The sequence below is a fragment of the Carassius gibelio genome, chromosome B11 (assembly GCF_023724105.1).
Source record: "Carassius gibelio isolate Cgi1373 ecotype wild population from Czech Republic chromosome B11, carGib1.2-hapl.c, whole genome shotgun sequence".
Taxonomy (NCBI): Eukaryota; Metazoa; Chordata; class Actinopteri; order Cypriniformes; family Cyprinidae; genus Carassius; species Carassius gibelio.
In genome coordinates this window covers 24,135,535-24,162,934 of record NC_068406.1, presented here as the reverse complement: position 1 = coordinate 24,162,934, position 27,400 = coordinate 24,135,535, and the positions used below count along the sequence as shown (strand labels likewise).

General features: G+C 34.2%; 1 protein-coding gene across 1 annotated transcript in view; it reads right to left on the bottom strand.

Moving 5' to 3' along the window:
* The window catches only part of LOC127968345 (zinc finger protein GLI2-like), a 78,224-nt gene extending 52,102 nt beyond the window's left edge, over nucleotides 1–26,122 (bottom strand). The window contains exons 1-2 of the mRNA XM_052569496.1: nucleotides 25,830–26,122; nucleotides 15,662–15,787 (exon numbers count right to left, since the gene is read on the bottom strand). Coding sequence (XP_052425456.1) covers nucleotides 15,662–15,776 — 115 coding nt within the window. The 5' untranslated portion in view covers nucleotides 15,777–15,787; nucleotides 25,830–26,122. The remainder of the gene's footprint in view (nucleotides 1–15,661; nucleotides 15,788–25,829) is intronic.
* Between the last annotated feature and the right edge of the window lie 1,278 nt (nucleotides 26,123–27,400).

Sequence of the window (27,400 nt, the reverse complement as noted above, 5' to 3'; positions counted from 1 at the left end):
AGGCTCAAAATTTGTTTAAATATTTGATTATTACATATCATAATCAATATGATTTTTTTAATTCAATTATGATTATTTTTTTTTTACCAACAATTAACAAAAAAAAAAAAAAATAACTAATGTAATATTTACCAAATGGCGAAAAATAATTAATTAAAATATAAAATAATTAAAATAAAATAATTAAATGTTGTTGTTTGCTAAATAGCAAAATGTGCTTTGTGATCAAATTGCATTGTTTTTAATTATGCAATGTGTGTGATTCTATTACTAAATAAAAATAAGCAAAATAAAAGCAATTGTAATATTTCATAATATAATATAAATCATTTATTTTACAATACTATTTTACAAAATATTAATGGCTATCTTAGAAACACACAGTGCATATATTTATTTAATTAAATCACAGACATGCCACGATTTCAAATTTATTGTAATTATTCCTGCAACCCTAATATGCATAATGTTCAAATACGCATTATCAACATAAACACAATTATTATAATTTGCTAAATGGCAAAAAGTGCTTCCCGGTCCTCTTACGTTGCCTTTAATGGTGCTATATAAATATAAAAACAGACAACTGACAGTCCCTATCTCTTAATTCTGTTACATTTGTGCCAAAAAAGTGAAAAAGAGAGCAAGAAATGTGATATTTCCAGAGTAAAATCAATTAAACGCACACTGACTTCAGGTGTGCAGATCAAAATGTTTCAGAAGATAATTAGATTACAAGATCTCCCCGGAGAACCAAAGACAGAAAAATAAAAGGTATTAAGATCTCGGATGACTTTGTCTCTGTCTGTCAGGAGCATGGTGAGTGATACAGACGAGCTGTTAATTGATGCTGTTTAATTGAGTAATTAACTCTGCTGACGGTTCGCAATGCTTAAGGCAGAATGTGTCGATTAATGAGAGACGAGGCTGTTGACCTTGTTTCGTAGTGGCCTGGTTTGGGACCTGCTGTAATTAGCTTTTACACTCTCGTGTGTAGTGTGTGTTAAAACTAAAATAACTAGTCTTTAGCAACATAACTACTGGCTTTATGGCACTGTTTGAATAATGTAATTATTTTGCATAATGTGACTGCATTTACCAAAAAAACTGACCCTTTAATTAGCTTTGAAAATCAAATATAAAGTATTTTTTTCCTTATATATATACTGTTATAAAGACCTCATTGATTTACATTACAAGCATCAGAATTTCATCACTTTTTGTCCATATAAATATTAGCGTCTGCACCAAATTGCTAATTTTTATTCCGTTTAGGTATCTGAATAAAATTGAGCTGTTTTTTCCTCCATATTCTCACTGCGTCAGAGCATTTGAGCCTTAAAACCTGATGGATCAAATATGATAATCAACAATAAACACAGATGCAAACTTTTTTTTTGTCTATAGGTTCTATAACTCTTCTGTTTATAAAAAGATGACTATTATTTCATATGTCAGGCATTGCAGGGTTGAAAGTGATTTAAACATGCAATAAAACTGTAATCTGTGAGTGATTTTAATATAGAAGAAACCGAGAGAGTAAAAAACAACTGTGCTTCATAAAACCATCAGATTAAAAATAATCAAAGACAAAAACGTGTTTTTCTTCTTGTTTTCTTGTAATTCTAGCCTCTCGCTGGGACTGTACTGATGTAGGGTCCCATGATTACAGGGTTTTTGGGGGCGTTACGGAGCGCCTGATTATGAAACGAGAGCACAACAACAGGATCCATGAGGTGACCCCCCACATCTCATCCCGAATGGAGCGGCTCGGGATGGGGCGACATATGGAGCGAGTGGGGCCTCATTGCATTTTCCTCTGGTTTTCCTCTACAGCAGGTGGAGGGTTTGTAATGGATCCACACTAATAACAGATCATGGGACTGTCAGGGGTGACGCGACTGACTCATTACAAACACTGTAATCACATTCGGTGAGACGCAGGGGCATCTCATTTCTCACAGCAGAGACTACAAATGTGTGGATGGCTTTTAGAAGAGTTCTAGGGAGATCATGTATTTAACCTGACACACAAATGAAAACCTGGAGACATTCTATTTTTGAATTATTATTGATTGAGGAATCATTCATTATTCATGACTCTTTGAATCAAACCAAGTAGAAGTAAAAAAACCAAAACAGTCTGCAAATGTACTCTTTTCTTGTAGACTAAACTATATAATGAGAGAACATCAAAACAGATATGTATGGAATGAATGGCAAGACAGATAGAGAAAATTACAGATAGAATGACAGAATGAACAAATACACAGAATGATAAAATGTGGACAGACAGACAGAATGATAGAAAGGACAGATAGATATAAAGAAAGAGCAGAAAGATAGACAAAACAGACAGATATACAGAATTAAAGAACAGACAGACAGACAGACTGACAGACAGAGAGATATAAGCAGACAGACAGATGGCAGACAGACAGACAGACAGACAGATGACAGACAGACAGACGACAGACAGATGACAGACAGACAGATGACAGACAGACAGGCGGACAGACAGACAGACAGACAGACAGACGACAGACAGACAGATGACAGACAGACAGGCGGACAGACAGACAGACAGACAGACAGATGACAGACAGACAGACAGGCGGACAGACAGAGAGATATAAGCAGACAGACAGATGGCAGACAGACAGACAGACAGACAGATGACAGACAAACAGACAGACAGATGACAGACAGACAGACAGACAGACAGACAGACAGACAGACAGACAGACAGACGACAGACAGACAGATGACAGACAGACAGGCGGACAGACAGACGACAGACAGACAGACAGACAGACAGACAGACAGACAGACGGACAGACAGACAGACAGACAGACTGACAGACAGACAGATGACAGACAGACAGACAGACAGATGACAGACAGACAGGCGGACAGACAGACAGACAGACAGACAGACAGATGACAGACAGACAGACAGGCGACAGTCAGACAGATGGCAGACAGACAGACGACAGACAGACAGAGAGACAGATATAAGCAGACAGACAGACAGACAGACAGATGGCAGACAGACAGATGACAGACAGACGACAGACAGACAGATGGCAGACAGACAGACAGATGACAGACAGCAGACAAACAGATATAAGCAGAAAGACAGACAGACAGATGGCAGACACACAGACGGCAGACAGACAGACAGACAGACGACAGACAGACAGCAGACAAACAGATATAAGCAGAAAGACAGACAGACAGATGGCAGACACACAGACGGCAGACAGACAGACAGACAGACAGACAGATATAAGCAGACAGACAGACAGACAGACAGATGGATGTGGGCAGTGATTCTCTCCACTCCACCTCACTAGCATCAAGATCAGCCTCAAAACAACAGCAAACCACTGCGTGACATCATCCCATTGAGCCCTCATGGGCTCGTGCCACGGGACGTCCTGCACTTCACTGGAGAACTGAGGGGCCACTCGAAGGAACCAACCCGTCTGAGCACAAAGAGCTTCATTCAAGAGCAGATCTTTTGTCAGTCGTTTTACTAAAAGCAATCGGAGCCCCCTTCAGAGCCGGCGTTTGTCAGAGCCACTGACGTCGGAGAGTTGCTCGCTGAGTCTTTATGAGGCCCAGCGGAGCTCGGGATGTTTCCAACTCCTCGGCTTTGAACTCAGCTCTGGAACTGATAATTTTTTTGTATAACGGATCAACACCACACTGACCCCGAGTCTGTCCATACCGCTACGCCGGTCTGATCTAAGTCTCATTCACTCGCGCTCCACTCTATTTGTCATCACATCTGGTCCATAAACCCTTATAGCTTCTGTCTCCGATCTCTGTGGTAACACTAACCAAAGCGTTGGCTTAACTAATAGGCACTCATTAGCATTTCAGTGTTTATAAGGGGGAAAAAACCCATAATGAGTTTCATGTTGAGTCAGAAACTGAAAGTAATCAGCTGAATCTGGTTTAATAGTTTCATTGGGGTCAGTGGAGATGAGTGCACGGGTCAGAATTGACCACAGATCTCTCATTAACAGGTTAGGTGTTAGTCAGAGATCACATGACAAGCTGTCAAGAAGAAAACGTTTAATTAAAGATAAAAAGCCAATAGATTTGTACGTTGTTGGAAGAATGCATTGATGCATATCAGTGCAAAACTAACCACCATGATTTTAGCATAGATGCACTGAAAATAATTGAGTATAGTTAGTATTTTTGCCATCTTCCAGTACAAATATTTTAAAATATACTTAAAATACAAATGCATTAAGTTTACATACAAAAGAGAAAAATGTATTTTTCTGACCCCAATGGAAGATGTTTTTCTTATTTTATGCATTTTTGTGTTTTGCTGAAAACCCTTTACCTGTTTAAATCTCTCATTCTGTCAAACTATCACCAAATCTTGGATTCAATCTCGTTTTCTTTCAGTTATTACAAGTTTAGTATTTCTTTTTGAAACTTTTTTTGAAACTTTTGAGTGAGAAAAGCACTATTTCTGGATAATGTTTGCAATATTTACCCAATAAGCTCAGATAAATGAAACCTACGATTAGTCAGTTACAAAAAGAAATACAATCAGTGCTTTGGGAATCCCCTGAAAAAAGTACAGAAATGCTTAAAACATGTTTTAGGAAGTTGTTAAAGCAAAGTCAGTAAGTTTTAGTCCAATGCAGTGACATAAAACACAATGAACTCATGGTCACTGAAGTTGCACACAAGTCTAATCCAGTAGGACAAAACTGAAACTGAGACCAAACCTTGAGCTCGTCAACATAACGAGGCTAATTAGAACGTTCAGAAGAAATAACAAGCACTTTGTGGGTTTAACGGGAGCGTCTGGTTTATTCTTGATCCACATCTGGCTGACTTGTGGTTTAATGTGTGGTTTCTGCAGCTGTGTTAATGTAGAGTATTTCACAGACATTCACAGAATACCTCAACATCTCAACATTACACTTCTGAGCTGCTCTGCTTTAAATCATACTGATGTTTAAACTAATGTCAATGAAAAAACATTTTAATTTTGCTTTCTTAAAACAATTGTCCAAACCTGCATGACTTTCTTTGGTAACACCTTAGAATAATGGTCCATTAGTTAATGTTAGTTATCAAGATCTCAGCAAGAACAATCCTTCTACAGCATTTATTAATCTTAATTTATATTAATTTCAACATTTACATGCAATGCATTGATAACATGTTTTAATGCACTGCGAATTAGCATGAACTAACAATGAATAACTGTATTTTCATTAACTAACATTAACAAAGATGACAGTAATAAACGTATTGTTCATTGTTTGTTGATGTTAATTAATTATTTAAGTGTTACCTTTTCTTTCTTTTGTGGGGCACAGAAGATGAGATCTTATAGATTTTCCTCTTAAAACATATATATATATATATATATTACGCCTGATGGCATCCTACTTAATTCACAAATAAATAAATAAATAATAATAATCAGTGCAATTTATCTGTGAATATTTAAAAGTAAAATGTAAATGTATATATATATATATATATATATATATATATATATATATAACTTTATATAAAAAATATAAAGACACACACACACACAAATAAAATATAATATTTAATATGGTATAAGGATGTTTAAGTGTGACAGTATCTTCTCTTCCACACACAAACACACGCTGCTTCTCTCTCTTCATCACAGATGTTTTTTATGGATGTTTGGCTCTGTAGCTGGACAGAAGTTTGGCTGAAATTAAACTCTGTTTCAGGAAGAACATGACTCACTTTAACAGTTATGAAGCACAAAAAACACAGTCTGAACTCCAACAAATCTGGAGCACATTTCCTCACAGGAGTCCTTACAGAAATGGACCATGACAACCAATAGTTTACACAGACTTCATGTTAATTCAGATAAAACGAGACCCTGCAGGACAAAAGTTGAGTTTGTTTATGGTTTTAGTGTTATCATTGAGAAATTATTATAGTTTTTAAATTAGATTTTATTTTTATATTATGTTCATTTTAGTTAAGGTTTTAGTAATATTGCTGTGTTTTTTCATTATTTATTTTTCGTGCAGTTTTAAAATATGCATGTAATCTTTTATTCATTTTAAATTTTATTTCAATTTTAGTTATTATTTAGATTAAACTAAGTTAAAATGAGAAATGTTGCCTTATAAAATAAATGGAATAAAATGCATTTAAGCTTTCATATTTTATTTCATTTTAAGTAACAAAAAAAAAAAGAATTTAGTTTACTAGAATAACCCTGATTTTGAATTAGTTTTTAGTTTAGCATTTTCATTTTAATTTTAGTAAAGTTTCTGTAAAGTTTTCAAAAGTTTTCAAAATTAATTTTTTTAGTCAAGATGAAGTAGAGGAAAATGAGAAATATTGCTTTGACAGCTAAATTAAATATTTTAAAAACAAAAATGAATGTTTAATATATTATTTTATTTTATTTTAAGTCTATTTTATTTTATTTTATTTATGGTTTTAACTATAATAATTCTAGTCTACTCAATACTCAATTTTCTCGTGTTACTCTCCTAGATCATGTTACAGACTGGACTAATGCTAAAAAATTCAACATTGCATCACAGAAAATAAATTATAGTTTAAAATATATTCAAATAAAATCCTGTTATTTTAAATAATAATAATAATTTTTCACATTTTTCTGTATTATTGTTCAATACAGCCTTGTTGAGCATAAGACACGTCTTTCAAAAACATCATGAAAAATCATGCAGACTCCAAACTTTTGAATAATAGTGTAAATAGGAGATGTTTAATGTTTCGGCCCAGATCTGGCCCACATTTGGCCCGGATGAAATCCATGAAGGCCAGATGTGGGCCGGATCTGGGCCGAAACTGCCTGCTGTCTGGGTTAATGCAAAACATTAAAACATAAAAAAATGTGGTTGTTTTCAAGATACTAAAAAGAGGCGTTCAGGTTAAATGTTGCATTATTTGGTGTTACACAGAAACAACCTCTAAACTGCAACACGGCCAAATTCCCAGAGAGTGGCTTCTGTTGGGAATAAAGCAGATGAAGGATTGGAGGTTTGAGCCTTTAGGGATGGAAGCCTGTGCTCCGTAAAAACCCTGTCAAATCCCAGAGGTTTACAGTTGGGAACACAAAGCAGAGCGGGATGAATAGGTGGTGGGAGTTTGCTCAGATCCCCTCCAGTGCTCATATATCTCTCTAACACTTGTAAATGGGCAGGAATGGGGCGTGTTGTTTTTCGGCTAACTCACGTCTGGGTGAGATTTATGTCTTGGCTTTGATGCCTGAATCAAGCGTTTCCAATGCAACAAATAATATCTGATGCACTTAATTGCAGTGTTTCATTGAGCACAGCTGGTTTTCGCTCACATCCTTCTTTATTCTTGGCCGTATCGCGTTATTATATCGCGGCCAAACCCTGTGAGCTCACAATAACATCACGCCATCGCTAAACAACATGTGTTTGAGTGTGAAAACTCAATCCCTCCGGCTTTTTAATTATTTCAGTGGATAAAAACGTGGCACGGTCTATCTTCAGAATCGTCTGATATATAATGCATAAAACCCTTGCGGTTTAAGAGCAGTGTTTGTAATAAGACTTGACTTTTTCCTCTTACTCTTTCTTGTGATTTCTGGGCTTTTTGGAGTCTCTTTTAATGACTCAACCACGGCGCGAGAAACAACTTCTTTCTTTTCTCACTAAAGAATAAAAAAAGAAACCCTGAAGTTTATCTGGCAATCAGAGCGGCCCTTTATAAATAGACTGAGAAATGTGCGGCCGAGCGGCTTGGAGTGAGTATATCTAATCTTTATCTCTTTCTGGACCCCAAGTGAAATCTCAGATTAAAGCAGCGCGAATCGCACATAGCCATCACGCTAAATGTTTACAAAATGTATGTAACCTGCAGAGCCATTACTGCCACGCAAAACTGCTTCCATGTGGGCAAAATGGAAATAATGATCATCTTTGTTACAGCTGCGGCGCTCTCATTACATTCACATGTGCCCTACATGAGACAGAGCTTTATATATAAAATCTCATACAACTGTATTTAAAGAGAAAACTTTTGTCAAGTTTGACAAATAGATGAATGAATTAATTTATTTATATAAGTGTGCAATTACAGAGCGTGTGATGCAAATTACATCACCAAAATAGTATGCTTACTTGTATAATGTTAAAATAAGGAGTGGTTCCATGCTTTACAGTATTGAGCTGCTGCAATGTTAAAATGTATTATACAATACATTTTAACAGGTATAATTAAGTGTTGAAATAACTGAAGGAAATATTTGTTTGCTAACTGAAGTCAACTAACATGATTCTTCTCCTTATGTCTCTGTGAAAATACAGGTATTGGTATCGGTATCGGTATCGGTATAATTGGTATCGGTATCGGTGCTAACATGATTCTTTTTCTTCTTCTTCTGTCTATGTGAAAATACTGGTATCGGTATTGGTATCGATGCTAACATGATTTTTTTTCTTCTTCCTCATATATTTATGTGAAAATACCGGTATCGGTATCGGTATTGGTATCGATGCTAACATGATTTTTTTTCTTCTTCTTCTTATGTCTCTGTGAAAATACCGGTATCGGTATTGGTATTGGTGTCCGTGCTAACATGATTCTTTTTCTTCTTCTTCTTCTTATGTCTCTGTGAAAATACAGGTATTGGTATCGGTATTGGTATCGGTGAATACCAATGATGAAAGCATTAGTATCGGATTTTGTTCTGAAAAAAGTGCTATCGGTGCATCCTTAAATAGATAGATAGATAAATAGATGGTTACCAAGCTGAAAGTACACTTCGTTTCCCAGAATGCATCAGTTTTTTGAACGTGATCCTGCGGTTAAATTCCTAAGAAAAAGTGAATATTCTCTAAAAACTGTTTTGGAGCTTCAGCTGCTCTGGGTTTCTGCGGTTTGTTTCTTTTTGACCTGCTGCCCTTCTGCATTTAAACACAGTACCGATGAGCAATGTTTTAAAGAGAGAGAGAGAGAGAGAGAGAGAGAGAGAGAGAGAGAACCTCTGTAGGTCTGCAAAGCCGTCCTGTGAGAGACTCATTTAGAAGGAACGAGGGAAGGAAGGAAAGAAAGAAAACTCCTTCTCAGGAAGATTAGTGGATGTCCTTTTGCAGTCGGAGCTGGATACAGAGCTGCTTCGGACACATTTTTCTCTGCCAGCGGCTCTGACCCCTGGGGCGAGGAGTTACGGTGAGACCGGCCGCCCGACTGCGTCAATTATTCACTGTCACCGCCGCCACTTCATCCTTTGATAAAGAAGACTGTCCTTATCAGTAACCGGCCTCTCTTAAAAAACTATTTACACGATCCGGCCCGCAACCATCCATCCCGCCCCTCGTCCTCTTACAAAATGCACCGTGTTTGAATAATGCAACATAAAATGCTAGGTCTGATTCATAAGGAGCAGATAAGGCGTGTTTTTAAATGCTTATTAATCAAAAAAGTGTCATTCTAACAACACACAATCTCTTTCTGGAGACGTCATATATTGGCATTCCACTTTCAATCACACGGACAAGCCAGGTTGTGCTTGCATCCAGCAAAATATGCGTTTAAGCATATGCATTTGCACTTGACCCCGTATTGTCTGTGTGGCGGCTGTAAAGATGTTAAGCATCCTGCCCGCCAGGTTCCCTCAGGACTGACCCGACTCAGCAGAAAACACGGTTGCAGCGGCGCTTAGCGCGGCCATCAATCACGCCGCAACACGACTAACTCACTTTCACCATGATGTATGTGGAGAGTCACCGATTCCAGTTAATCAAGTCATTACCCGCAGGCCCGTGAGCAACCTCAGCTGCTCCGCTGTACAACCTCACAGCGCCGTAGAAATGCATTGATTTTTTTTGGGTCTATATATAGTGTAATATTTTGCAGCAAACTTTGCAATCTCACTTCTGCAGAGAGAATAATTGCACTATTGAATACATGAATAATACTGGACAAATCTGCAATTCAGATAAATACAAAACACTACAAAAGCTGCTCCTTATTGCCATTTATCAAGATGCATGCGTGCATGCTGCATTTGAATGCATTAACGAAAGGCAACATTTCCATGAATTCAAGTCCCGAGGCTAAACTGTCTATGGACATTGACTTGAGAAAATGTGGCCATAACAATTTATTTCCCCCAGCCGTTAAAATGTACATTTTCATAAAATAAAATAAAAAAAGAATTATTAATTATTTATAATCATTTATATTATATATAATTTATATAATTATTACATTTTATGTAATTTTTGTAGAATATGTTTACATAAATATTATAATTATTTATATAACAACAGCACAATTACTTTATTTAAAGTTTAAACAATAGAGCTTTAAACTAACCTCTCTTTTGAAATGCTTCTTTCTTGCTGACTACAGATTTATTAACTTATTCTCATTAAAAACTTGGGAAGATGTCTGGAGCACGTTGTAACCAACCGAAACTCTTACATACTCCTATAATTACAACACTAAACCATATGCTTAAATCATATCCCATTCGCAGCCATTGCTGGAATTAATACAAAAAAACGCCAACCAACTGACCAATTTTCATTCATTTTAGGCGCTGCGCATGAATGCATGAACTGGTATATCATGAATGCAACTTGATAAAACTATCTTCCAAATGCATCTATGTAAACAGAACATGCAAAGTGCATTTAGACGCCACTGTCTGCCAAGATCACCGTGCACGAGCTTGCATCCCGACTGCATTTATAACCCTTCGAGAACCCTCACGTCGGTTAGTAAAACACAGCAGATACCCCGCACAGACTCCTGCTTGCATTGTAATTGAATACATGCATTGTTTTCCCTTTTAAATCAAGTGACTCACGCTCCGGTTCATAATTCGCGCTCGCATTTCCATAGAGGTCTGTGAGAGCGGGCCCCAGGCCCCTAACATAAAACAAATGACCGGCTTTCATGATAAATGGTTCTATTAGCAATCCAGATTGTTAACTCAGATATAACAGAGCCGAGGGGAGCGGAGGCCCATTTATTTTCCCCTCCTCACACAAATAGCTTGTTTTTTTTAACGTGTAAATAACATATGAAAAGTCTGCATTATCCGTGTTGTCTGATAAAGAGGAAAGTGTCGGGGATAAATAACGGCGGACAGGTGCGTAAAACACAGTGCGTTTAATAGCGGTGTCTTCGCGGTAGGCTTGACTGAGGCTGTTGTAAACTCCACATTGACCGTAAAGCCACCGAACGCAAGCGTATATTAAAAGCGGAGACTCCAGGCTCAAGGGAATGCGATCCCGGGTTCAAGGACCTTGTCTCTCGGGTCCCGTGCTGCATATTCACTTATCAGAGTCTGGCGGGCCGGGATAATAAAGCTGATTAAAGCGATAAGTAATTGCTCTTTCGCCGAGAGCTAGCAAACAGCTGAGGCTCGATCCTCTGCTAAACTAGAGAGCATTTATTTACAGATCGGATAGGACTAAACCAGCTCTGCTGAATTGACCAGGTTTATACTGGTTTTGCTAGTAGTGGTTGACCGATATGTGTTTTTTGAGAGCTGATGCCGATATTTTGGAAAGCATGGGAATCGATAGCCGATATAAAGCCGATATCATTTTTAAAATTTTTATTAATTTTTAAGAAATTTGAAATAATTTGACAATGGATTAAAAAATAAATGTGTAAAAGAAACATACTTTTTTCACAAATAAATAAATATTTAATAAAAATATAATTAAAAAGAAAGTAAACACTGTAACCGACGGGGCACTCAGTATTCTGGGAAGTTTGTGTGCATTAGGAATCATATTTCTCAAATAAAGCCTGGGTAACCCTCATTTTACATACAGCACACAGTGAAAATGACATGAATATGACAGTAGGCAAATGTATAAAGCACAGCATGATTTGAAATCACATTCGAACACATCAGACAAACAGAAGAACTTATCGACTGATGCCAATATTTGAAAAATGCCAAATATCGGCCGATATATCGGCATTGGCGATATATCGGTCGGCCACTAGCTCCTAGTATGTGGAATAATGTTTTGTGAGAAAACTGCCAAACTTTCTGGTGAAACTGGCTAAAGAAGAAGTCTTTGCTAGCCACATTAAAGCCACATTTTGAACATTTTTTTTTTACAGTACTTGTTTTTTAAAATATATCTGTATTATGACATTTAATTTATTTTAGTGCATCAAGGTAAACGAAATAAACATTTTAGTCATTTTTTATGTGCTTTTGTAATTAGTTTTTATTTATTTATTTCTATATAGCTTTAATACATTTTTAGTTATTTTTTAAATACATTGTCATTATAAGTAATTTAAGTCCTTCAACTTAAACTTATTTCAGTTATTTGGCCATTTATATTCCTATTTATTTTATGTCATGTATATTTGTGTGTGTGTGTGTGTGTGTGTATATATATATATATATATACAATTTCATATTATATTTATATATTTTGTTTTATTGAATATTTTATTTTTTACTTTTACATTTTTTATGTTATATTTTATTTCATTTATGAATATATTTAAATGAAAATAAAAGCTATCTCAGAATATTAATGATTATTTTGTTTTATTTAAATTACAAAAAATACTTTTTAGGCTACTGAAGAGCTTATCAACCTTTTTTTTTTATAAAAAAAAACATTTAAAACTGATTTTAAAATGTTTCTTAATTTGAAATTCAATTTTACAAAAAAAACATTTAAATTAAGTGAGTTCTCTCCTGTCTCACATGTTTCTCACATGAGAGTTTCACAAACGTGTATTTTATGTTATTACACACAGCATAAAGAAAGCATATTTTCAGTAAAGCCTGTCACATCTGAAGAGCTTTCGTTCACAAATACAGAAAAGCTTCTACGAGCACACTGCTGCAGGCCTCATTAAAAGTGTTTTTAATTAGTTTGAGCTCTGATTCGAAGCCCTCAGTGGTTCTGATCTGGGGTTTGCTGTGGTTTTCTGCTAAAAAAGGCTCAAGTCAAAACTACCTGTTAGTCTGTGTTCATTATTCATCCGCCTGGAGTCTCTCAGAACAAACATTGTTCACACTGCAATCACAAACGTCCCCATTTCATGCCATTCTTTGATACACAATTAATGACCGTTTGAAATAATGGCAGGCCACCAAAGTCTTTCATGAATCAGAAAGCAGAATCACCATTTCAAAGGTCTCAGACGGGCCGCCGTCCACCGCTGCGACCGCTGTCTTCACTAATTCATAACCGTTATACTCTGGAGGTAAGAACAAGCTCCTTCGGCCTCATTATAGACAACTTTTATCACGGGTCCTCAGACATGTTTTAAACATGCTCGCTCTCGTCTGCTGTAACACTCTTTCCTCTCTGGACCGGGTTTGATGACCCCGAAGCACACACTGAGATTCGGAAAGTTTGCATCCACGACAGACGAGTGTATATAAAGTGCATGATTAAGGCAAGCATTCAGGATTATGCTATATAATCAGAGTACTGTATGAATAGAGATCTCTGTAATATCTCAGTTGTTTCTAATATACTGCAATGAGATTTAGGAACTTTTATTTAAAGACCCTATTATAACACAATAATCTATTTCTTTGAAAAAAAATTCTAAGAAATAGATTATTGTATTATAAATATGTAAAAACAAAAAAAAACAAAAAAACAAACAAATAAAAAACATATTTAAATATTATTTTAGGCAATTTTTGTGATTTCTTTTTAATATATATTTTATATACAATGAAATATTTAAATTATATTTTTATATGAAATATACATATATATATATAATGAAAATAGTCAATCTAAATTTTTCCAGTAATTTTTTACATTTTAAATGAATACTGAAATGAAAATGTATATCATTTATATATTTATATATATATAATTAATTAAAATATTATTAAAATATTATTTCATATATTTCAATATAATATCATTTTATTTCTATTTTATACATAATTAAAAATGTATATATTTTTATAAAAATATATATTTACTATTTTCATTATATATATATATATATATATATATATATATATATATATATATATATATATATTTCATATAAAAATTATAATTTAAATATTTCATTGTAAATAAAATATATATAAAAATAATCACAAAAATTGCCTTATATTATAATTGCATTATATATATACATATCCATTAATTTTATAAATTTTAAATGAATATTGAAATGAAAATGTATTTAATTTCATTTCAATATTCAATATTTAATTTCAATTTTATTAATATAATGAAAATGGTAGCCTTAATGTATCATTTTTCAGTAATTTTATACAGTATTTGTTTTTATCATTTTTAATAGTTTTTTTTTATATTACTATAAACTGTAGCACTAATATGTTTTTTATCTCAGTTTTAACCATTTTATTCCTTCAACTTTTACCTCAATCTCAAGGCAACAGTTCATTTTCTATTTTTTTTCTAAATGATTTTTTAAGCAAAAATTAATTTTTTCAACAACCAAATGTAGCTAATGAGGTCTCTTATTGTTTTGTAATTGCTGAAGTTATAGTCATATTTTATTTTACTTTATTTAATGTATTACTATTTTCAATAGTTCAAGTTTGCTTAATATTGAATGGCTCTACCTTTTCAAATAAAACTATTGTCTGTCTACTAAAATATAATCTTACAATCGCCAAACGTAGAGTTAACGTGGTCTTTTATATTGTTTGTAGCTAGAAGGAATCCATCAGTCCTGGAGAGGAATGAAAGAGAAATCTCGGTCTGATCTCATCAAAGCTCGGCTCACTTCTATCAAACAAAGTTAGGAACTCAAGCTCACTTTCACTTCAGTCTCACTCATAATTTCCCCCGCAGTTCAAAACCAATCATATCAATCATGCACGAGGGAAAATCACACTTTATAAATTATGCCCATCGACCGTCTTGTTGCCACTGTGTGGCCTATTTTTCCGCTCCTTTCTTCAACAAATCATGGATTTTTCTTTCCTTTACAATGGCAGGCCACCAAAATCCTTCATCAATCTCTAAAAAGAGCCCTAAATCCACCAGAGGTATTTCCATTTCAAAGCTGGACCTCGGCACGTGTCGTCCGCCGCTGCCATTTTAACTAATTCATAACACTTAGACTCCGGAGGAAGGAACAAGGTCTTTGGGCCTCATTATTCAGCGCTTTTATCGCTCTCCTAAAGACATGTTTTAAGCATGCTCGCGCTCTTTCTATGCGTGCGTCCGTAGCTCCTGATTAATCTCAGAGCAAACAGAGCGCTCGTGATTACGTGTCGATGCACGAGGACAACTCGCTAACTATTAATGAACGTGAGTTTAGGATTCACATCGAGCCCGACGGAGCTTCACCTTTGACTCTTGGGGGCTTATCACCTCCGCCAGCGCCATATTTTATCTTTAAAATGCATATTTCATGTGCATATTCTCTTCCTTGGCTCACTGGAGTCTTTAAGCTCTCGGCTGGTGAGATGAATGACCCCAGAACAGCTCAAAACATCATCTCTTACTGTATATCTCTTTTACACTGCATGCAATGCAACTGGTCATGTGATATGCAAGAACCAATGAGGTCAGATGCACTAGATGCATGCATGAATGGGATCTGAGAGTGCAATGCAAAGTAGTTGGAAGTGAAAGCGAGTTGTTTTGGGAAGGAGCGGACGGGTTGGTACCTCTGGCCAGGGATGATGGGGAAGGTTTTTTGGGCAGCTCGCTGAAGCTGTTTCCATCCAGAGTCGAAGTCTTACAGTCCTTCTTCTCTGCGGCGGAGGGAGCGCTGGCCTCCATTCTGATGTCTTCTACGAGACAGAGACAGATGTCATCTCAAATATCCTTCAGATGTATTAATATGGTAAAGCAAAGCAAAAAAAAATTAAAATAAAACATTGCATAAAATTAAATGAATAAAAAAAGATAAAAATTTAATATAAAATAATAAATATAAAATAAAATGAAATAAATCTGAAACTATAAATAAAATTAAACTTAGTATACAATTTTATAAATAAATAATTTTTAAAAAAATAATGCATAAATAAAATATAGAAAATATCAAAATAAAATTTTATATAAAATATTAAAGTATATTAATATATTTAAAATAACTAAATATAAAATATAAAAATGTAATAAAATTTAAATAAAATGAAAAAAAAGAAGTTTATATATATATACACGTGTATATATATAAAGTTAAGTATAAAAAACTAAATTAAATATAAAATTAAATAAATAAACAAATAAAATAAAATGATGAAAAAATTATAAAATATATATTAAAATATAATAAATACCTGAAATTACATCAAAAATATAAAAATAAATAAAATATAAAAAATATATTAATAATCAAATACAAAACAATACGAAATATATGACACAATATAAAAAACAGTATATATCATGAACATTAAATATTGAAAATAATAATAGCTAGGTGGATGCGGCTGTTTTTAATGGTTGTTTTTTTAATGTGAATCAAAACAGCTCAAGTCAAAATAAATCACTCAAACCAGTCAAAACAATATTATAATAGATAAGTAAAAATTGATAGCCTCAATGCACTGTAAGTCGCTTTGGAAAAGCGTCTGCTAAATGCATAAATTTAATTTAATTTAACAATAGTATAGGAATCGTGACTTCAGTAAAATAGCCGACATCCATCCATTTAACTCGGCTCTATTCATTCAAACTAGTTTTTAAACCAAATAAACTGGATGAGGTCTCCTGCTCTGAAAGAGATCAGTGTGTGGAGTGTGTCTCACTCAGTAAAGCTCCCTAGTGAGGGCACGTGTCGCAGGTCATTTCCTGTGTTGAACACACACCGTAAATCCAGCTGTTAGCTATCAGCCTAACATTTTCTGTGAGTGAAACTGCGCTCAGATTGCGTCTGAATTACCGTAATTATGAAACGACAGATTACAGCAGCGTTTAAAACGCCAAAGAGGTGTGTCACTTTGCTGCTCGTAACAGAAAATCCTTTATTTTACATCGATTTAAAGCTATATTCTCAGTTAGCGAATAAAGAAAACACACAGGGCTATAATAAAGCCTATAGAGGGGGAAACTGCTGCCGACAGCTGCCATGATCTCACAATGCTGTAAAATCACTGTAATCTTCACAGTAAAAGACTGTGAAAATACACAGATAAAGTTCATTTTGCTAAAGTGAAACAAATAAAATATATATATATATATATATATATATATATATATATATATATATATATATATATATATAATATATAATATCATGGTAAAATATAATTTTACAATGAAATACTCTTACATGTACATTTGTTTTGGTATTAAACCTCATCTAGTGGAAAACAAAAACTTTCATTTAATTATACAGATTTCAACAAATAGTTAAAATTATGCACACGCGCACACACACACACACGCGCGCGCACACACACACACAATCAATAATTTTTTTTATTTTTTTTTAACTTGATGTATTAAAAGAAGTAAAATGTAAATAAGAATTAATAAATACATTTATTTTATATATATATATATATATATATATATATATATATATATATATATATATATATATACATACAGTACAGACCAAAAGTTTGGAAACATTGCTATTTTTAACCTGTTAACTGTCACTCACGTTTTTGAAGATAGAGATGAATGTGCATGATACAAACCTAAATTTTTATAATTTATGACTGAAAACATTTTGTAACATGATTTTGATGTACTATTTACATGGTAATGCAATGTCTGATTTTAAAATGGGTTTTGAAGGATGGATTTTGAGATTTTACGTTTTCAAGTGATATATAACTTCTGATGATTTCTAAAATGTGATAGAGAAAAAGGCAACGAGGAAGTCTTTTTTTTAAACAAAGGTCAAAGCTCCTTTTGTAATGTAGATTTCTGAGGGTGCACTCTTGTCATAAATTCATCTATTACTTTTCCTACATAATTTTTAACAAAAAATATTCGTAAAATATATATTTGGGAGTCTTAGACCTTTCCAACGATATAATAGAAAACAATATAATATTGTGAAATATTATTACAACTTAAAATAATTGTTTTTAAATTTATTATACCTTAAATGATCATTTATTTCTGTGATGCAAATCTGAATTTTTATTATCATTATCACATGATCCTTTAGAAATCATTCTAATATGATGATTCATTATCAAAGTTGGAAACAGTTCTGCTGCTTAGTATTTTTCCAGAACATGTGATACTTTTTTAGGATCCTTTGATGAATAAAAAGTAGAAAAAAAAAAAAAAAGAAGAAGCTATGTTTTAAAAATATAAATATTTTGTTATAACAATATACACTACTGGTCACTAATTTGGGGTCAGTAATTTTTTTTCTTTCTTTAAAAAAATCAATAAAATCAATACTTTTATTCAGTAAGGATGTGTTAAATTGATAAAAAGTGATAGTAAAGAAAATATATTATTAGAATTGTATTTTTTTTTTTATAAATGCAGTTCTTTTTAACCTTTTATTGATCAAATATATCAGACAGCAGAACTGTTTCCAACACTCATAATAAATCAGAATATCAGAATGATTTCTAAATGATCATGTGATCGACTGATGTTACATGTGACACTGAAGGCTGGAGGAATGATGCGGAAAATTCAGCTTTGCATCACAGGAATAAATTATTTTTTAAAAGGATATTCAAATAGAAAACTATTACTTTAAGTTGTAATAATATTTCACAATATTACTGTTTTTTTCTGTATTTTTGATCAAATAAATGCAGGCTTAATGAGCAGAAGAAACTTCTTTCAAAAACATTAAAAATAGTAATGTTTCCAAACTTTTGCTCTGTACTGTATATATAAATATATATAGAATTTATATATACTTTTTTTTTTTACAAAAACTACTTAAAATGACAAAAAAATACTATAAATTTAAATTAAATTTAAATAAAAAAAAAGGGTTTTAAAATATAAGTGAACAACTATGATGGCATTTCAAAATAATATTGCACCATTAGTATGAGCTTGATTTTCAATCACTGTGCAATGCATGTAGCTTTAGGAAAGATTTGAGGTTTTTGGCATGGCATTAAAACACTTTTTCTTCATCTTGAGCACAAGTTGAAGACACATTCATCCCTACATAATTAGTGGAGATGTATCTGATAGAAAACAATGCATTGAGTGTGCAACTTCAGTCTAGAGAGGAGAACAAGCATTTTATTCCTAGAAGTGGATGCTTCAGGACGGTGGGGTTTGAAGGAGAGAGATGTCCAGAGAAACGAATGTTTCCATGCTGCAGGTGCGGGGAGTTTCACTGATTTACTCACTGAACCCCTGCTGAATAATTACAGCACAGCCGTCCCACAAACAAATGACTCTGACAGACCCTCAAAGGTCACAGAGCCAAATCCCACATCCCTCGCAATCCTTCAGACGCTGTGCACAAACACACTTCATCACAGACACGGAAAGATCCCAAACTCATCAGTTCAGAAGGAGTTTGCACTTGTCAAGAATCAACTTCGATGTTCCTTAAAAAACACATGCATGAGTCAAAAGGAAACGAATCGAGAGCTCTTGTAAAACTCGATCCCAGTAAAAACAATAAAATATAGTCCCATGTATAAATGCATAAATATATCAAAGTAAAAGTATAAAATATGCACACAGACTTTAATTGCGATGATTTTGGCTCAAGAAGACACGTAGACAGAAATGAATACAAAACTTGATCATAATGCATCAGTACTTTGTGTGTGATGTCGGTCTTATGTCTTGATTTGTCATGTCCTTTTTAGTTGTTTAGTTCAACAGATGTTTTCAGGTAAAAGGAAAATACTTAATTATACTGTAGCACAGTAGATATAAGTAAAAGTACCATAATAAATGAAAGAAAGGATTAATATGTAGGTAGATCTAGAGGAAAATCTGTTTTAAAAAGTAATGCATGGTCGAACATGGCTGGAATGTGTATGTGTTGGGAAACACGTTCAAATTGGTCATCTTAACATAGTGAAACTGCATCTTTACACATACTTAAGAAAGATTGTGAAACCTAACGCACTTCTAATGTGGCCAGAATGTGAATGTCTGATTATGTCTGAGTTAATGCGGCGTGTGTGATTTAAAGGGGTCATCGGATGCCCATTTTCCACAAGTTTATATGATTCTTTAGGGTCTTGAAGAAAAGTTTATAACATACTTTGGTTAAATGTATCAAAGGTATTGTAAAAACACTCTTTTTACACTGTCAAAAACAGCTTTGTTCACAGCAACCCGTTTCGGTGCATGTCCCTTTAAATGTTAATGAGCTCTGCTGGCCCCGCCCCTTTTCTTCCGTGGGGTGACGAGCCATTGTCATGAGACTGTTTACTTTAGGGAATTGAACTTGCTTATTAGCACATTATTAAAAAACGAAACCTTACACTCACTTCTGTAGGAGAAACTGGATCACAGATGATTCCCGCGAACATACACACATTTATGTAGATCGGGGGCACTTTCTCTTCAAACAACAAAGTGATCAAGTGTGTCTTCAGTCGATCAGATGTCAGGAGTAAATGACGACTGCTATGTTCGTTATTACATCCAACAACAAAACACCTAAATCACACTAAAGGAGTCATTCTTCTCTAAACCTGCACTGGTGTAAAAAAAAATGGCTACTGATCGAAGGCGGGGCTAAGGTACAAAGACAACAATTGTGGGAGGGGCCTGTGGCACTGGGTGGATCTTTATCATTGTAGGGTGGTTGTGTACACACACTGTTTAAACAACAAGAAAAAGTGCATTTTGCATCTAATGACTCTTTAACGCACGCATTCTGTTTAAAGACTTTTGACCTCGATCACCCTCCATAGTCTCAGGGCTAATGCGGTTCCAGTGAGTTTGGGTGCAATATCCTGTGGACAACCTCCATCGGAGCAGGCGATGCCGAACAGATGTTGTGATTTCACAGCCCCAGCCGAAGTTCAGGGCAGGAGGATTCCTCCCGAATCAGCCGTCAAAACCATTTCATCTCACACGAGCATGACCAGCGGCGGGAAGAGCCACAGCGCCGGGCATCATGGGGGTTTTTAACAGCACACTTTGATCCGCCGGCCAAATGGTGTTTTTAAGAGACACTTGTGACACTTTGACACCAGGACTGTAATGTAAACTTCCTCTCTGTTGTTATTGAGCGTCTGCTCGGGGGTTTCAGTCACTTACACTGGGGTTATGTCAGCTTTTAGTGTTGAGACAGTAGAGGCTTTCTGGAGAGAAACCCTCAGGAGTTTACAGACAATTTGAAAAACTCATTTACATGTGAAGAATTCATATAATATATTCTTAAATTAAACACTAATATATAAACAATTATATATATATATATGATAGGTAAAAATTTATAGCCTGAATGCTGTAAGTCGCTTTGGATAAAAGTGCTTGCTAAATGCATAAATTTAATAAATAAATAAAAAAATAATAATAATATATATAAAAAACAAATATATATATATATATATATATATATATATATATATATATATATATATATATATATATATATATATATATTTAATAGATAGATAATTTTATATATTTAGAATTATATAATTTCTATCATAAATGAAAGCTGTTTTTCTTCATATATTATAAATTATTACATTTACATTTAATCACTTAGCAGACGCGTTTATCCAAAATATTTCGAAAATAGAAATGTAATGTTACAAAATTATATATTTTATACAATTATTATTATTATATGAAAATATTCTTATATAAAAACAGTTTAATATAAATATATTATTATAACTTATATGTGACATAATATAATCATATTAAATATTATAACATCTAATTCTTATACACATTATATATAACTATTTTTGTGCATATGTATTATGAAAGAAATACTGTAAAAATACATTTATTGACGTAAAATATTACATTTAAATTTTAATTATGTTATTACAATACTAAACATATTTTATAAATATATTATAAAATAAATGTATAAATATAAAATACATATAAATTTACCATTACATTTAAATATAAACATATGGCATATTTTAAATAGTTTTAAATTACAAACATTTTGTGCATGCATTAAAACATAAATATTACAATTATTAAAGATATATTTTGAAAATGTTAGCAATATAGTATTTTATTAAATATTCATGTTTATATATATATATATATAAATAAAATAATGTTAATTACAAGACAAAATAAACACAGAAAAAACACAGAAAAAAAACAAATAAATTACCTGACCTCAAATATGTCAAACTTTTGGCTCAGATTTTCAAAGACCAAAGTCTGCAATCAAAACTATTTCAGATAAACCTCTGACAGAAAGTAAATGCAAGTCTCTTAAAATGTTCATGTGGATCCAAACCCGATCAAGAAGAAAACCCAGCAAACTCAAGCAGGTCTTGACCTCTGACCCCGTGATTGCAGCGGGTCAGTCATCACACAGACCTAACGGTGAGCAAACATGCTCCAGTGCAGAGACGAATAAATCACAAAGCCCTGTCTGTTTTACAATAACTGAATCTGAGTAATGTAAACATCTGCTGAACATGTCTGAACCGGCGCAGGGCCACGAGCCAAACCCCTGAGAAACCGCCGGGGATCTTCTGCTATCAGGCGTTTGTCTGAAACATGTACGAGTCTCTCAGCGAAGATGATCCGTGAGCACAAACCCACGGCGCTCTGCTGTCAGGACTTCTTTAGGTATTAAAGGAGTATCATCCGGTTACAGCATCCCTTCAGGAATTCATTAAGTCCCGAATCAAAGCCAGCTGAGGGTCTCTACAGATCCCCACCGAAAGATTTCCTTCTGTGTGATTAGATGGTGCTTGATGTGTGATTGTCTCTGCTCGATGAACGCACGGATGTCGGTGAATTATTCCACTCTGACTTTAGTTGAACATCAAGACAAAGCTCAGATGCTCAGAGCTCATTCTCTAATATAATAATAATAATGATAATCATGCATTGTGTTTGAACTATGCGTTTAAGTAGCTAAATAAATAATTTAATATTTTAAACAAAATTAAGTATTTATTTTAATAATTTAGGTTTTCATATATCATATTTAAAATGAATTAAATAAATAAATAGCGAATTTGAGTAAATAGACAGTATATTAAGTATAAAATATGATGTGATATATAATGAATTACTTAATAAAATGACATAAAATTTTGTCTTACTAAAATTATATATATATATATATATATATATATATATATTATATATATATAATAATTTATTTATTTATTTATATATTTATACATACATAAAAATAAATTGGGGGTGGGGTTAAAGTAAATAATAACAACTATTTTATCAAATATTAAATGCATATAAATTGTTTATATATAACATGTCCTATTGTAGCTATGCATATATGATTATATATGCATTTAATCCCCAAAATATACAATTTGAGGTTTAAAATGATATCCTCCAGCATATTGTTGATTAATAAACTATGAAACAGATTTTTTATATTTATTATTTATTTATATTTTTTATATATAAAATAAGCTAACCTAGGATTTTATTATGCATTTAAAAACACTTTATATATATAATAACTTTTTATTTATTTATGTTTCTATTTTTGACACCAAAAGATGCGATCCAATCAAACTCAACAATATTTTTGTGTGACACATAGAAAACACAACCCAGATGGCATTAAACACAGGTTAGATGTTTTCCTACCATCTCAGGTTCTGTATAGCGAAGCAAAGCCACAAATAATGACGTTGCTTGAAAGTTTCGCAGTAATCAATCATGAAATCATTGCATGTCAGTGATTGGTTCAAACTTGAATTGCATGGGACACATTTACATTACATCACATTTATGCATTTAGCAGATGCTTTCATCCAAAGTGACGTACAGTGCATTCAGGTTGCATCTGAAGGAACGGACACAATCACCTTTATAAATAAAGTTCACAGTTTTAAGCTCGCACTAATGGTGCAATGCAATCCACAAGAGACGATTAAGCAGAGTGATTAAAACAAGCAGAAGGATTTCAAAAGCAAAGCAAATCATCAGCAAATAAGGTTTTGTTGACGGTGAAGCGGGAACAATAAGAAGATAATAAAACTCCAGCAGTATCTTTTGACCGGTTTAAAACAACACGTGTTTTCAGGGGTCAGCGGCTCTATTCACGCTCCACAATAGAGGAGCTCGACTTCCCCGGGATTTCTTGACCTATTGACAGCGGACTGACCTTATATACTCCTGTGAGAAACACTATTGTGTTCAGGAGTCGACACAAAAGAGTTCCCTGCGGTCTCAGAGAGTCTTAAGTCAATCCTGAGCACAGTCCAGGACGCGAATGCTCATCAAACTCCAATCGCTCTGAACCGAGTGTCACTCACGAGGTCAGAAAGCATGCTTTACAAAATAAAGCGGTTGTCCTAAAACATGCATGAAAATGCATGTAGTGCAGAGAGAAAAAACAACCAATTTTTAATTACACTATAATTATTTTACATTTGGAAGCTGTCCTGAAATTCCTGGAACTATGTGCACGGCTCCAGACATCTGGCGTGGAATAAAAACAGCTTTGAGCGATTCTTCCACGGTCTGTTCACCTGGAAGAGGCTAATTGGAGGCGATGTGTGGAGCGCTGAATGCCGACTCTCTCCCGCTCTTGTCTTAACTTCTGAATCGTCTCGGCGGGAGTTTTACTCCGTTTCCATTCAGGCCTCCGGTTTTTCAGCTCCTGTGCTTTCGCTTCATTAAACTCTTCTCCAGTGAGAAAGGGCTTGACGGAGACTGAGATGTGTGGAAAAGGCTCTGAGGGAGATGAAAGAGTCCCCTGCGGCCCCGGGGCCCCGGTGACCATCAGCTCGGCCGGACCTGAATAATCCTGAATGGGCCTGTCGTTCTTTCACATCCTTTATTCTGACTGCTAGAACTCTTCATTGCACACAATGGAGAATGCACTAAAACTGTTTTCTCATGCTAATGCATGTGAACTCACTCCCAGCAAATGCTTTTTGCTTTTTCCTACAGTTATTCAAATTGGCCAATTAGAGTTGTCTTGAGCCTGTTATGGCTCCTCATCTTCTACATCTTTTACATTTTTATTATTTCAACACAACGAGCACCTTAAGAGAGATCACAAAAATCGATTGTATATCAGGAGGAAAAGCAGAAACAGTAAACAGAAAGAAAAAGAAAGTCTGAAGAGCAAACATGAGGTCTTTGCTCTCTGAACTTCTGTGTGCATTCATTAGCCTCATTACACTGTTTACTCAAGCTAGCATCTATCAAAAACAAGCATGGCTATTTTAATGCAAAAAAATATATGCATGGTAAAAAAATACACTTTTAGTGCAATGCACATATTTTCTTTCCACAAAGTTAAACTTTCAAACTTTAGAAGGAAATTAAATTGCACATGCACTAAGAAGACTGGACTGTGGAATATTGAATACACGCGCATTAATGGATGATCTAACACATGCAGAGTGTTTCTGGATGAGCAGATGTGTTTAGGACTGGTGCCTGGCACCTTCTGATCACATCTTCCCCCATATGGATCAAATTGCAGCAGAATGTTTGGGATTCCAGTGTCAGGAGTCGAAAAAACAACTCTATGCGATTCTATACCTCGTATTTTTTAATGCAATTTAACTTCTAAAATTAACTCTTGAAGTAAGAGTTTTGTGTGACAGAAAAAATATAAAAATAAAAAATGCAAAAAAAAAGATGAGATTTTCTTTTCATACGAGTACATAAACAACAACAGCAATAATAATAATAATGTAACAATAAAACTATTTTAAAAGCGTTAACTTTACGTTAAGCACGCATGTGCATTTTTGAATCACTTACCAGCTCTGAAGAGTGAACCAAACCTCGCACAAACACGATCAAACTCTTTCTTCAACTTTCTGGCTCCAGAAAACAGAAGCGCGTCTCGCGAGCATCCATCAAACCCCGCGCGAGATCTGCGGAGAGCGTTCGGAGAAAGTTCGCGCACTCTCGGATTCTTCTTCTAACTTTTACGCTCCATCACTGAGAGAGAGAAGGAAGTTTTCTTCTGCGGTATCATTCGAGAAGTTTGGGAAATAGAAACAACAGAAGAGTTTGTGAGCGCGACTGTTTGCGGTGAGACCCCCGGTGATCTGTTTTCAATGCTCTCTCTCTCTCTCTCTCTCTCTCTCTCTCTCTCTCTCTCTCTCTCTCTCTCTCTCTCTCTCTCTCTCTCATGGGTCGGGCTCCTCACAGAATGATTGCACTGACAAAAGTTGCATCAAGTTTTTCTACAAGGTCATCTAGGAAAAGTCAAATGCTGCATGCAAAGTTTTGCTATGAACTTTCTATACACGTAAAAAAAAAAAATATATATATATATATTTTTTTTTTACGTGTAAAGATATATATTAAAACGTAATTAAACGTAATAAAAAATTATGCATTTAATTTATGAATGTGTTTATTATTCATTTATTTTATATAGGCTAATAGTGCTGAAAAGCAGGAAAACGGAGCATCAATATCGATGCATTTCGCCCCAGATCTCAGCCTCATTCATCACTTGTAGCTGACTTTGGGTCTGCATTTCAAATAGAAAATGGAAATGGGGTCAAAACTAATTCGTGTGAAGTTTACAGCAGATAAAACAACAATTAATTACACTTAATTAACATGAGCTGCTGGATTAAAATAGATTAAAACGGGTTATTTCAGTACAACTCTGTATAATGCAATTACACCTACCTTTAATAAATGGACATGATGATCCACTTCAAGGTGTGCAATTTTCATGCAAAGACGAAAATAGACATTTATTGGGCTAAAAACTGTTTTTAATCAATGCATGGAAAAAGATAAATCTTAAAAGTGTGATTAGAAATATATATATACTAAGAAACCACTTATTAAACTGCTCAAACATGTTTTAAAACAGAAGTATGGAACATTGAATGTCTGTTATTAATGATAAAACATGCTTTTAAGTACAAGCTGATGGCAGCAGTATTTTAAAATATTGATTTTAAATATGCACAGATCTGCTCGAATCCTGTGTTGGTGCTATACGTTGCATTTGTGCTGAACATGAGACTAGACGGTGTGTTATAGAGACAAGAAGCAGTTGCACGCCGTACAGCTCTACTAATGACATCACCGCTCCGGCTCGCCGTATGAGCTCATGTTTAGTGCACTAGCTAGGGATCATGCAACTCTACACCCTCAGGAAAAGAGGAACAAATCTGTCACTAGTGTCCTGTTCAAATCTAGTCATGCATGCACTTTAGGCACAATTTAATGTACAGGGGTAAATAAGGTACAAAGATGTACTTTTTAGCTGTTGTACTGTAGGGTAGATTCCTGAAAGTGTACAAAAGTTGTTCCTTTTTTACACATTAGTCCAATACTTAATGCATTTGGATCAAATCTTG